Source organism: Vombatus ursinus, unplaced genomic scaffold (genome assembly GCF_900497805.2).
Source record: "Vombatus ursinus unplaced genomic scaffold, bare-nosed wombat genome assembly UNPS02009975.1, whole genome shotgun sequence".
NCBI classification, from domain to species: Eukaryota; Metazoa; Chordata; class Mammalia; order Diprotodontia; family Vombatidae; genus Vombatus; species Vombatus ursinus.
Genome location: NW_020949753.1, coordinates 7549160 through 7563769, shown reverse-complemented (window position 1 = coordinate 7563769; position 14610 = coordinate 7549160). Strand labels below are relative to the sequence as shown.

At 39.8% G+C, this 14610-nt stretch overlaps 1 protein-coding gene across 5 annotated transcripts in view; it reads left to right on the top strand.

The window, feature by feature from the left end:
- The window catches only part of WDFY3 (WD repeat and FYVE domain containing 3), a 296048-nt gene that overhangs the window by 250272 nt on the left and 31166 nt on the right, over positions 1–14610 (top strand). For all 5 annotated transcript variants that reach the window (XM_027853427.1, XM_027853425.1, XM_027853426.1 and 2 more), the window contains 6 exons: positions 1651–1771; positions 3592–3677; positions 5583–5663; positions 8274–8328; positions 8714–8833; positions 12001–12118. In XM_027853427.1, the coding sequence (XP_027709228.1) occupies positions 1651–1771; positions 3592–3677; positions 5583–5663; positions 8274–8328; positions 8714–8833; positions 12001–12118 (581 nt within the window). The remainder of the gene's footprint in view (positions 1–1650; positions 1772–3591; positions 3678–5582; positions 5664–8273; positions 8329–8713; positions 8834–12000; positions 12119–14610) is intronic.

The following is a 14610-nucleotide window of genomic DNA, read 5'->3' as shown; positions in this document are numbered from 1 at the left end:
ACACACACACACACACACACACACACACACACACACACACACACACAAGCAGGTTCTCCATCTTGTAGAATCTTTCTCCATTCATGTAAAAATATTCCATGGATGTGATGTGTAAAATTGTTGTGTAGATCAAGGAAAAATAGACAACGAAGGTTTGAGTTGAATCAAGGGGTCACATTAAACCAGTGCATGAAGGCAACAATGACAACCATATTTGGCTTCTCCAATCAAGACAAATTAAACATAAATCTGATGAGGAAAAAGCTATGGCTGTGCATATTTAGAGGCTAACTCTTGTCCTGAAATCAAAACTCTGTAGAAAGAACATTTTAAAAGCAATTAACGTATATGAAATATCAGTATAGAGACAACAAATTTGAAAATTATCCTAATAGAGTACATGACAAAAACCTTACAGAAATTCTTTTGGTATAGACAGCACTTCATCAGATGATAATAAGGGCTAACACAAGTACTCATCATGCTGCGTATTGAATGTCACAGAAAATGGCTTACCCTTGTGAAGAGGCTGTGAAAATCTAAGAGTGAAATCAGAAGGCCCCTCTTTAGGCAACATCTGCATGAACCCAATCAACAATGTGTGAACACGGAAGCATCAAACGAACTTCAGGGCCGTGTGGATGTGTTTGTAGAAAGTGGTGGATTTGTGATTGTAATTCAGGAGGAGATTTTTGCATACTAAAGAGTTAATTGTTAAGGAGCCCAGGCTTATTGATCAATACAACTTGTGCTAGAAACTTTGCAAGATGCCACTGCAAGTTGCAGGAATTAAGAATCTACCAAAAAATATTTAATAGCTATCACCATACAAAGTATTCATAGTCTCCAAGCTACATGACATGAAAAACTTTGAAACTATAGGGACCTTAGCAGAAGAAATAAATATCCAGTGGGGAGAAGTATATATCATCCCCATCCTCTCGTCTATTCCCAGAGCCATGCTGAAGATGCTTTAAGAGCAAGAGCTGACAGCCCAATGCTTTTATTTAATTGCAAAAAGAAGCCTTTTCATCCCCCTGCGAAAGGGTCTACAGATAAGGGAAGTCTGATTCTCAGGCTGTTTGTTTCTGTTGGAACACTGTCAAAAGAAATGAGAATGAGATGATGATAATTATTAATTACATTGTTGTTGATGGTGATGATGATGATGATGTCATCAGAGGAGAAATTTGAGCCTAGATCTTTGTGTCTTCCAGTCCAGCACTCTCATGTCCGTTAGAAGGTACACAATTCACTCCCCACAGGATTGAGCAGCATTGAACTATGAGGCATAATAAAAGATGCAGACATTTTCAGAAACTCCCTAGTCTATTTTTCAGAAACTGCATTAGAACCTCTTACTTGAGCTTTGTACTATATCTCTTCACTACTTATCACAGCAGTAACACAAATAGTATGTTTTAAATTGTGTGTCACTGTCAAGGCTTACTGGTATTAAAAATAGTCTACAAGTACTTGGTAATTGTATTTTCAGAAAGCCTTTAAAATTGTTTTAACTGTGCCTTTGTTAAGTAATATTTTCCCATCCCTGATGCCACAGAGCAGGCTTTGCAAATGACATTCTGTTTTTTACCAGTGACTTTATCATTGTTTACATTTGTGTTTATCCTCCCTTTTGACTGCCAACAGCATGCATGAGCCAATTATTCCAAGAGGGGCAAGACAAGGTCCCAGTCAACTCAGAAGGTCCTGCAGCATTTTTGCATATGAGGATATCAAGGAAGTTCATAAAAGGAGGTATCTGTTGCAGGTGAGTTTTGTTTGAATAAAGGAAACTTTATTATAATATTTTAGCTCTGAGAGTTATTATTTTTTATAAAAGCCTATTATAAAGCATGTGACTATTTTTCATGTTTAATCATGCTATAGATAAAATTCTTCCTTTTTGTATGTAACGGTGTGTCTTGCATATCATTTTAAAAGCTAGGCCACAGTATAGCGGTTATGCTTATCAGCTGTCCATCTTTTTCACTCTCTAGGTTTTCATGGCATTGCTGCCTCTTCTCCCACTTGTCTGACTGCTGCTTTCTCATTCCCTTTACTGGATCATCATCCATATCCCAACCCTTACCTATAGGGGAATCCAAGGCTGTACTCTGTGCCTGCTCTTCTCCATACTGTCTTGGTGATTTTATTAGTTCACATGGACTTAATTATAATTACTGTGATCATTGTTCTATATGTGTGTGTGTTAGACAGACACACACACACACACACACACACACACATATATATATGTATGTATGTATGTATGTATGTACGGTGTCCCAAAAGTCTCAGTGCAGTTTAACCTTTTAGATCTTAATTTTGTTAATTTGTAAGTTAAAGTTTAGTTTTAATGAGCTTTAATAGGTTAAAACTTTTGGGACATGCCGTGTATACACACACACACACACACACACACACACACACACACACACACACACACACACACACACACACACACACACACACACACACACGCAGCTACATGGCAGAATAGATAGATGGCCAGGCCTGAAATCAGGAAGACTTATCTTCCTTAATTCAAATCCAGCCTCAGACACTTATTAGCTTGTATGCCCCTGGGCAAGTCACTTAACCCTGTTTGCCTCAGTTCCTCATTTGTAAAAATGTGCTGGAAAAGAAAATGGTGAACTACTCCAGTATCTTTGCCAAGAAAACCCCAAATGGGGTCACGAAGAATTTGACACAGCTGAAATGACTAAACAATATATATGTGTGTATTATATATATATATATATATGTGTGTATATATCTATCTATAATATACATACACACACACACACGCTTTGTATATCTAGCACTAGTCTCTTTCGTGAGCTCTAGGCAAGCATCATCCTGTTAAGACATTTCCTGTCTGACATACCTGTTAAGCCATTTCCAAATGAATTCCCAGAGACATCTCAAACTCAGTGAAAATAGAACTGAAATATGAAATAGATGAAATAGAATTGTTATCTATCCCAAAACCCACCTTTCTTCCAAACTTCCCAATTTTTGTTAAGGGCACCATCATTCTTCCATTCAACCAGCTTCTCAGTGTTAGTATTTTCTTCAACTCCTCACTCTCCCTCACCCCATATAGCCAATAAGTTGACAAATCTTGTGTTTCTACCTCCACAACTTCTCTCACCATCCCCTTCTCTGCATACCCAAGCCTACTACCCTCATAGAGGCCTGCCTCACCTCTTTCCTGGACTACTATCTCAAACCTCCCTATGCTGCCAAAGTCATTTTCCTAAAGTTCAGGTCTAACCATGTCAATCCCCTAGTAAATCCCTTTCTCACCTATACCTCTTACAAACCCTGGCTTTCTTCAGGACTTAGCTTTAGCATCACCTTTTACATCAGCCCAACCCCTCATCTCTCACATTTAGTAAGCTGCCCCATCTTGCTGATCTTACCTCCATCATTTCTCATGCGTTTGTCCCCCTCGCTAAGGCTGCCCTGAAATCTCCACTCTGATGTTTCTAAAGCTTGGAAATTCAGAAGTTTGTATGTGGCCTCTATGTTTGTGAAACATGATTTCGTAACTGTGTTTTTCTCATATTTCTTTTTTTTTTCCAGCCTATTGCTGTGGAAGTTTTCTCAGGAGATGGACGGAATTATCTTCTTGCTTTTCAGAAAGGAGTTAGAAACAAAGTCTACCAGAGGTCTCATCCATTTGAAAACATTTCTATTATATATTATTTTTGGTCATATGAGAGCATATGTTACACTGAAAAGCTAAAGTAGCTAAAAGCCTAGAATTTAGATCCATGTATTATCCAATTTGAAGAAATTACTAATGCTCCAACTTTGCCAACATCTGAAGATCAGTAGTAGAGTCAGCTTTTGTCTTACTACCCTCTTACGTAGTTTTTTAATTGGTGAAATACTTCTTACTCTTCTGGTGACTTGACAGCCGAGTCTTTTTAATTGCTCTTTTTCTTAAAGTAGCAGAGAAATAATTCATTCATTTGAAAATGCTTCTCCAGATGAGGACTAAGAAATTCTTTTTGATGCTTTTAAAACAAGAGGATGCTCTGTCCCTTTGCCTTCATTTCTTTTGAGAATTTGCACACTAATTACCTGTGTGCCCCTGACAGAAGTGGGCAAGCTCATTACCTCCATAAAATCAGTGGGACTTTGATCGGTAAGGTATAAGATGGCCATAGAAATCTTATGTTTCACTTGCCCTAAGCACTGGCCCAGCTGGTAAAATCACAGAAGGGGAAGAGTGGGTAGGGAGGAGTCAGATGCTGAGAGATATAAATAAAAAAATTTGGCAACTAATTGGTAGGAGAGTAGAACCACCTGCAGCCCAGAGGAGTCTACTCTGACCCAGACACTGGCCTGGTTGCCAACCAGCTACCTCTGCAATGGAGATCACTGTCCAACTGGACTCAAATGCCCCAAGCCCCATTGTCAGTCTCCAGGGTAACAGATGCAAGTCTGGTCCTACTCTCTGCTTTATCCCTTAGAGACTGCAAGCTTCTCTTCCCATCTGCGCCACTATTACTCAAAGGTTTCTCCTATTTCTCTTCCTATCCCTATAATAATTATTTAGCAGCCGTTTAGGAGAAACCTCTCCCCTGTCCTGACCTCATACTTTCTCACCCCCATCCTCTTCAGTCTGACCATACCCATGTTCGAATCCATCATTGCCCACCGCCTGCACTAAATGAAGAAATTCAGTGAAAAATAAGAAAACTTATCTTTCTCTGAGAAATTTCTGAGCAAAGAGATACTCCATTCAAATCAGAGGGAGTATGAGATTTTGTGGATTTTCCCATACTTCAGAATGTACGTGTTGAACATCATTGGCTATTCTGTAAAACATTCTGTAATACTATTGTTTGGAAAGATTCCTTTGTAGCTTCGTATGAGTAAAAGTCATTATTTACTGAATTAATTTCACATGATTAGCTACTATGTGAACATATATTAAAATCCTAGATTTTAAGGTAGAAAGGATCCCAGAGTTTATCTAAGGCAAGTTACTCAACTTACTCGTGCACACTTATCTAAGGCAACTTACTTACAGATGAAGAAACTGAGATTAGGAGAAGGTAGTGACAAAACTTATGTTTGAACCCAAACACTCCACCCCACAGCTGCTTCCCGTGATCAATTCTTGGACTTCTTATCTGATAGTCATGTAAGAAATCCCAAGTCCTCTTAGCGAATGTTCATTTGAAACCAGACAACTGATGAGAATTTTTGCTAATGAAGAAGAATGTGGAAAACAATTTTTAAAATCTTATCATGGAAAAATCTTTACATTTGACTTTGGAAATTCATGATTTTTTCTGACATATTTAACATAATTGTGTTGGAGTTTTTGGGGTTTTTAGTTGTGTTTTTTTTTTTCTTTAGCTCTTGTGAAAATTATTTCACATTCCTAGAGCCAACAGTAACTGAGTAACAGGGTTGAATAAACAGGCAAAAGCTAGGTGGTAGCAACAAGACAATCTATAGTTTACAGTGTCATCTTTTTAGTAAATAGCTTAATATATACCGTGTTAATGCAGGTGTTGATTTGGTTTCTAAAGTAATTACTGTTTTTCATTATCCAGATTTTTGGCTGTTGTGCCGTCTTTGACAGACAGTTCAGAATCTGTGTCTGGGCAGCGACCAAACACTAGTGTGGAACAAGGGTAAGTTTATCACCCAGTGATTGGGAGAGCAAATGTATTCCTGTTGGGTGGGGAAAAAAAGAGAAGGCAGTTGAGCATTCCACATTCTTCTTCCCCTTTCACAGTTGGTAGACACAACTTTAGTTGACAGTGCTTCATAGTACATAGGAACAAAACAAGCGCCCAAGTATTTTCTTGGAAAATGGTGGACTTACTGTAAGTTCAGTAACCTTGTCCTGGATTTTCATGAAGTTGAGACCAGACAGCTTTAGAGGTCTCTTCTAATTCTTTATGGTTGCTATAGAAATTATAATCTGATTGTAATCCATGTGGTTCTAAATAGATACTTTTTAAAAGTCAGTTGTGTGTGTCATTAAAAAAATTGAAGTTACCTTTTTTTATTTTCTATAACTGTAACTTAATAGGAAGGAGTATAAGATATGTCACTGTTTCTAATGCTCAAAGGCATTTTTAATTGTCACAAGAAATACAGTAGGCCAACAACTCCCTTAGAGCAAGTTTTTCCTTTCTTTACTGGTAGTCATGTTTTAGTACTCTGCCATGACCTGTCTTGTTGCCTGAATAATCTCTACACTTGCCAATTGCAAGGCTCTTACTGCTCTCAATGAATCTGTACTTTTCCAAGAACTTTTAAAAACTTGTAGGAAAGAAGCAGGAATTCATTTCCAGTTTCAATATCACTTTCTCATTGTTTCTCTTAGTTTCAAATCTTAGTGTATTTCATTAATTCTTACAAATTCAGTTCTGAATGAGAAAATGTAGTGTCTTTGTTACTGAACTGAATAGTTTTCCATAACCTTGGTGTGTTCAGAAGCAGCCTGGTATAGTGAACTGAGGACTGGGCATTCAGGAAACTCCCTGAGCCTTCAATGGAGCTAATAACAGCACCTTTCTTATAGGGTTGTTTTGAGCATTAAAGGAGACAATGTATGTGAGCTGCTATAATTTGTAAATAAATGCCTTGTGAGCGTTAATTTTTCTTCATTATTCAAAAGTATTTCTTCCCTCATTAACAATTACTAACTCCAGAATTACCGAATCTCAGATGAACCTCTGTGCCCATCTAACCAAGAATTTATAACTCAGAACTCATTTCTGCATATAATTTTCAATGTCAAACTCATAATGTTTCCAGAGCAGATCAAGGATGGGTAAATAGCACTGTGGTGAGGGTCTTAGGGGAGCTTTCCAAAACCTAGGGGTTTGGTTGGTATGGATGATTAGCCCAGCAAAAGCAAGGGGAAGGATAAAAGATTTATTTAGCTTATTAAGTGTGTTGAATATAGAACAAGGATGAATCATGTTCTTGTCCTTGTCATGGTTCTCATTTGATTGAAATCTAAGACCTCCACTTGTCTTCCCATCCCAGTGGAAACCGCAGAATGATGGTTGGAGGCTGATACAGGCCTGCATATTGTAGGAGAGTCAGAAGAGGCACCAGGCCCCTGTGCTAGATGGAATGAATGGATAAATGAAGAAGTATTTGTTAAGCACTTACTATGTGCCAAGTGCTGGGGATACAGAAAGAAAAAGCTAGATGGCCCCTGCCCACAGTTAGCTCACAGTCTAATTGGGAAAGAAAACACTTAGAAGAAAGTTCTGCTGTAAAGTTGATGGCAAGGCCCAAAGGCCTTAGGTCAACTTAATTACTTAAGATGACAATACCAGGGGCAGCTAAGTGGTGCAATGGATAGAGCACCAGCCCTGGAGTCTTGAGGATCTGAGTTCAGATCCGGCCTTCTTACTAGCTGTGTGACCCTGGACAAGTCACTTAATCCCATTGCCTACCCCCCCAAAAAAAAAAGAGAAAAAAAAAAGATGACAATACCAAGAGACTGCATGACGTAGAGGCAGAGCAGAGGGTAAGGCCTGGAATATCTCAGATGGGAGGGGCAGGGGATATGGTAAGACCTGGTGGTCCTCCATCTCCATCTGAAATTATTAACTTCCATCTCACTCATTCAAACCCTGTGAGCAGTTAAGTAGCCCAGGCAATGGTGAAGGGTAAGGGATTGAGTGCTCTCCCCACTACCTCACTTACCAGATGGGCTCCAGGTAGGACTAGGGTAGAGGAAGAGGGCAAGGGGAGTAGGGTAGCAGCTCTTCCCACTACCCTGCAGTCCCAGGTAGTTTAATGGGCCCGGGGGGAATAAGATTGTCTACCAAACACCGTGTCACCAGTGCAAAAGCCCTCAGTTATGCATGAAACAAAGAAAACTTTATGCTCTTTCTGTCTACATGGCAGGGTGGCAGAGCAGAAGGGGGAGTAGGAGGCGCTGTATCCCTTATCACCCCCAATTCCCCTTGTGATCTTGTCTGCTTTCTATTTGAGGGATTTCCTCTGTTAAATTCCACAGGACAGCTGGGGAACTTCCCCCTTGAAATTCTGTTGGCTTCCTCCATGATGAAAAGTCTAGATTTGGCCTGTGTACCTGGCCTCCATTATGAGTACAGACCTATCAAAAGTACACAGTTGGAAATTATGCAAATCACAGTGACCTTTGTGAAAATCCTTGCATTAAACAGATAGTGCATTGAGATTTTATCACTACGTGTTACTCTCAGAGTTTAAACGGTATTCTCCAAGTCTTCTGTTTCTTTGCCTCCTAGGTCTGGGTTGCTTAGCACTTTAGTAGGTGAGAAGTCTGTAACACAGAGATGGGAGGTAAGCTTAATGAAAATTAGTTAATCTTTCCTAATAGTTTATAATTTAAAGTTTTGTGACCACACAGTCAGGAAAGCACTTAAGCTATGCTTTATTATGCTAAGGCTTGGAAACTATGTTCTTCAAACATTTTTGCTTTGGAATGTGTTTTGTTTTTATACTAAAAAAATTATTTTGACTATTGTTTAGTAATTACTTAGTAATTGAGTAACATTATTTAGTAATTAAAACCTGAAATAAGAACCAGCGCACAAAAATATACTTTCTGATGCTGCCACATTGTAAGTATAAAATAAAATGTAAAAGCTATGATGATGACAAAAGTCAGAGTAATTGAATATACTGAAATGAGCTACAACATTAATATTTATTTTTCTTTATTAAGAGAGGGGAAATCAGCAATTTCCAGTACCTGATGCACTTGAACACCTTGGCTGGCAGATCTTACAATGACCTCATGCAGTACCCAGTCTTCCCCTGGGTCCTAGCAGACTATGACTCCCAGGTAAATCTCTCATTATTCTCTTGAAGTAGAATACAACTTTAAAAGAATGAAGATGTTCCAATTTCTTAAATTTTTATTTACTTCATTTTTTTCTAATCAGTAACAGTTTTGAAGGACCCTAATATGTGTTTCTATCAATTCTAGAACCTTACTATTTTGCTCATTTTGTTACTAGTTCTTAGTGTAATCTTTTATTGCTTGTGTTTGTATTCTTAGCTTTTAACCTCATGTAGGAATAAATGCTGCTGCCTTGACTCTTTTGGCTTTTGCTTAAGCTGCATTGTGGGGCAATACAGAGAGAGCGGGCCTTGCAGTCAGGAAGACGGGCTTCAGGTTTTGCCTCAGACAGTGTTGTGTGACCCAAGTCACTCTTGGAAGCCTTTAAGTTGTGCTGATCTGCATTCGTAGACAGATGTCTCACTGGGATTCCATATGCCACAGAAATCCCAGGTCTGGCCCCACAAATCTATTTTAGCTCTCCAGCATGTCATCAACATATGGAGTCACGCACCATGAGAAGCAAGAAATATTCCCCTCAACTCTGTTTGACGTCTTCAGCAGTCTCATCACCCTCTGGAAAGTCTTTGTCGCTAATCTCAGGAGGTAGCGCAGCATGAGGCCCTCACTGCGGGGGAGTCAGGTGTTTGCCCAGCATTTTCTCCCATTCCTCTTAGGGGCTTTGAACCTTGTCTGAGTCATCTGGACTGACCACAGTAGCATCCGTGTGTCTGTTGGACATACAGGGTAGGCCAGAAGTCAGTGCAGCAGTGAAGCTATGAAGCAGGAACCACTGCATCACATTTAAGCTATTAAAGCTTAACTAAAACACTCCCAGTCTTTGCCAACACCCCAGAGTTAGTGGCAGGTGCCTGCTCTGCTCCACAGCTGTCTGATTGGCTGTTAATTCCTTCTTGCAGGTTACAGTCAAATAGCAATGATTCAGGATAATTGGAAAGACCTAAGGAAGAGCTAGTGGAAAGAGCACCGAACTTAAGTCATTGAAGGAACTGAGTTCAAATCCTAGCTTGCTCCTTATTCCCTAGGTGACTTTGAACATCTTACTTGGACTTCAGTTTCCTCATCTCTGAAAGGAAGGAAAGGGAGGATGTTCACAAGGTTGACCCAAGGTCTCTTACAGCTCTGGAGCTGTACTCCACCAATTTAAATTCACAAATTCAAATTTAGTCAAATAGTATGCATTGGAAAAGACAGAAGTCAGCATATGGAGATTTCTTAAAGTGTTTAAAAATATTGAAAGTATTGTTCAGTAAAACATTACTGTCAGGTGGGAGGAGTTATTTTGTATTAAGTAGCGCAGATAAGTGGATTCAGAATCATTACGAAAAGAGGCAAATTTTTTTCATCTTTTCTCTTTTGTTTTAGTTTCTATCTAGTGAGGCTTTAATGATCAATTTTAAAAACCAAAGGCAGAACAAAAGGAAGGAGGAGAAGTTTGCACCTGAATTTTATACAGCTTGTGTAATCTACCCTGCTAGATGGTAGATGCCCCACTCTGACCAGACTGATTTGTTATGGGTTTCATTTCAGAGGAGAACTTCTGTTGGACAACACTGCTACCCAGAAAGTCCTCCCTTTTGTAGTGATTCATAAAAGACAAAAGAGGACATAGTCCCTGCCCTCAGGATGGTGACATTTTAAAGAAAGAAAAAAAGGAGGAGACAAAATAGAGGATAAAATATATTGATAAGCATACATATGTTGCTGAAATTTACAAGATACACAATTTTTGGATAATTTATGCACCTAAGTGCACATCTAGAAAATATTTAAGTGAGAGAGGGAAAAGATCAGAGGTAAGGTCAGGGGTTTTTTTCTCTTTAAATCAATCAAGGAAGATTTCTTCGAAGGTTGGGATTGGAGAAAATGGCTAGAGAAGACATTGTTTGGTGGAGAAGAAACAATGAAACTTTCTAGTTTACACTTGGTTATATAGTTGAAGCAGAGTGTGAGAGAGCAGGTTCTAATAACATGGCTTATGTTCATAAAAGTGAATTTATTCTTTCCAGCCCAATTCTATTCCATAAAACCAGGAACTCCACAGATTAAACCTTACGTTTTAAAACCTCACTGATTGGTAATCACTGATTTCGATCGTTGGGAGAGGCCACAGGATAGATAACAGATAGAAACCCAGCCTCTAACAAAGCTAGGAAGACCTACGTGCAGGTCCCAGCTCTGAGAGAGACTGGCAGAGTGGTCCCCAACCTCTGAGCACCCTGGGCAGCTCTCCAGACTGTACACTGCAGAGAAGGTGATGGTTGGCAGAAGGAAGAGTCTCCTAATCCAGGCGTTCCATACTGATAAACTGAATAGGCCAAAGACTAGTCGGTATGATCTAGTGACTGGTACAAATAAAATAGACAGGTGGGAATTTCAGACTTCTACCTCTGAAATCTTCATGTGCTGGATTGATCAATTGATAAGTTAGTTAATTGGATCAGGTAAATATTAGGTCTCTAAAACAATCTCCATTAGACTGAGGCAAAAAAAAGACTCCTTCCTGGGAATACTTCATCTGTTGCTGCCTGACCTTTAAAGATAGACACACATTAAAAAGATAGCTGGCCAGTGATTATCGCCTCTAAGTTTTATCAAATCACCTACAAGATCAAAACATTGGGAGCTCATCATGGTAGGGAAGGTAAAAGGAGCAAATGACCCCATGGTTTTATGGGTGATACTACAGAAGGTGATGAATTAGAGGCTTATCTGGTATCTTCACAGAGCCCCAATTCAGAGTTCAGAGGTTCACCGCTCCTTCTCCAGCACCTTGGAGAGTTCCATACACAGAGTAGTAATTTACCATATGCTGAATTAGGTGGCTCATATACTCCAGACCTCACCTGCATGCTTTTCTTAAGGGAATATGCAGTTGCTTCCGAAGTGATTATCTTCTGAATGACTTGGTCAGTCACATCTGCTACGTAGTGTTGGCACGGATGTAAAAGTGACCCATACTTAGCTGACTAGGAGCCAGTATTTATAGTCTAGCTCCTCAGGATTCCGGATGCTTCTTGGAATTTCTGTCTTCTTGGAGCACAGATGTACATCCCCACATATGCTGAAGCCTCAACCTGTTTATACTTATGTTGGTCAAAACAAAGGGCTTTCAAACATTTGGATTTGGGTTTTGCTTTGTATTTTAGGAAGTTGACCTCACTAATCCCAAGACATTCAGAAACCTAGCCAAGCCTATGGGAGCACAGACAGATGAAAGATTAACTCAATACAAGAAGCGTTATAGAGACTGGGAAGATCCTAATGGTAAGTAGTGGTGAGGCTGGAGAAATTGGGAGGAAATTTCAGAACCACACTTTGAATATTTCTTCAAATGCCCCCATTAGATTTTTTTTCTTGGTTTTATACATTGTATTTTCTACTGCCAACCTTGATGCTAATCCTGTCTAAGACTCCAACTAAATTGTATTTTAATTCCTAGTATATCTCCATCTTCCTGCCGTCATGTCTTTGCTCACACTGTTCACCACATGTAGAATGCTCTTCCTTACCTCTCTTCCTCAGCTACCTTTTAAAATCCTACGTATCCTTCAAGGTCCAGCTCAAATGCCATGTCTCCCAGAACCTGCCCCCTGCTGTCCACAGTGAGAAATGATATTCCCTTTCTCCAAGTACACATAGCATTTTTTACTCCTCTTGTTCTCATCCCCTATTCTCTTCTGCATTCTAGTTATTGGATAGCATTGCATATTTATGTGTCTGTTTCGGAGTCCCACTACTAGCTTGTAAGATCCATGAGGAAAGGTACCAGGTCTTAATTATCCTTATATTTTCTCCAGTCTCCACCACAGTAATTTGTGTATGGTAGATGCTAAGTAAGTGGTTGTTGAGTGAGTGAATGAATCAGTTGCTGAGTAAATAGAAATATTACATTTGTATGTTAGCACAGTAGATAGAGCACTGGGACTTGGAGTCAAGATCTGAGTTCAAATCCTGAATTCAGTAGTTATGCAACCATAGACTTCTCCCTGCCTCAGTTTCTATATCTGTAAAAATGAGGATAGTCATAGCATCTACCTCAGGGTTGCTGTGTGGACAAAATGAGATAACACTTTGCCATTATTATTATTATTGGATTATTAATGAAATAATGGTTTATAGAATTATTACAAGGTACTTTTCAAAAGGATATTAGAGGGGGCAGCTAGGTGGTGCAGTGGATAGAGCACCAGCCCTGAAGTCTGGAGGACCTGAGTTCAAATCCAGCCTCAGACAAAACACTTGGCACTTACTAGCTGTATGACCCTGGGCAAGTGACTTAACCCTAATTGCCAAAAAAAAAAAAAAAGGATATTAGAGGTACTGGTAGCAATTCTGAATTAACAGTACCATCCTATCAAACTTAAATATACTTGCTTTGAGCGGGTAGATCACCTTATTAGAAAGAAGTCCTTGACTTTTAATATGTCTTGAATAGTGTTGAGAATTGTCATAGTAAAACTATCCTCTGTCTCCCCCCCATTTAAGAGCCTCACTTCATACTTTACAGAGAAACTATGTCTGAGCTCCTTCTCCTCTCCTCTATCTCTGAACGCCTCTTGACATGATCCCCACTCTCCATTCTCTCCTCCTCTACTCCAGGCTCTGCTGAGGGGGTCTTTCTCATTAAGACCAACATCCCATCTCTTTCCATCTTTTAAAATAGATCGTCTTTAGTCATCCCCACTCAAGTCTTTCTGATCGTCAGTATCTGCTTGTCACTGCCACCTACACATGCCCAAGTTACCCCATCCTTAAAAAACTTCCCTACACATCCGCGCAAGATGGTGTCCTATAGCTCTCCTCCTTTTTCTAGCCAAACTTCTAGAAAAAATAAATCTAGACTTATCGCCCCCATTTCATTTCCTCTCACTCACTCACTCTTACCCTTTACAGTCTGGCTTCTGACTTCCTCATTCATCTGAAACTGCACTTTCTGTAGCTGTCAGTGACATCTTAATTGACAAATCGCTTGGTCTTTTCTTAGCATTTGGCATGGTCAAGTATCCTTTCTTCATGATATATATTCTTTTTGGGTTTTTGTTAACACTACTTTCTCCTGATTCTGCTGTCTGTCTGTGCTGACTGATCATCCATATCACCTTAACGATAGGGGATCCCCCATCGCCAAGACTTTATCCTAGGCCTTCTCTTTTCATTTTCTTTCTCTGTCACTTGGTGACCTTCCTAGCTCCCACTGATTTAATTACCATCTCTTTGTTGATGACTCCCAGTTTTATATCTCCAACCCTAGTCTCTGTCTCCTGAACCCAGTACAACATCACTTCCTGCCTATTAGAATTTCTACATTGTATGTCCCAGACCTCTCAAATTATCTTCTCTCCAAAACACACCCCCTTTTCAGAATCTCCCTATTTCTTTCAAAGGCACCACTAGTTGCTGTCACGAGGTTGTGTAACTTCAGCATTACTTGGACTCCTCATCCTCCCTCACTCACACATCCAAGCCGTTGCCAGATCTTGTTGTTTCTGCCACCACAGTGTCTCTTGTGCCTCTGCTCTCTGTTCTCACAGGCCCTTGTCACCTCCCACCTTGACCATGTCAGTGACCTCTGAATTTATCTTCCATGTCACTTCTCTCACTGCTCCAATCTCTCCTCTGCACAGTTGCCAAAATGGCGTTCCTGAAGCACAGCTCTGACCATGGCACTCTCCCACTCAGTGAACTCGCATGGCTGCCTACTGCCTCGAGAAGAAAACACAAATTTCTCCACTGGGCATTTAAAGCCCTTGGTGACC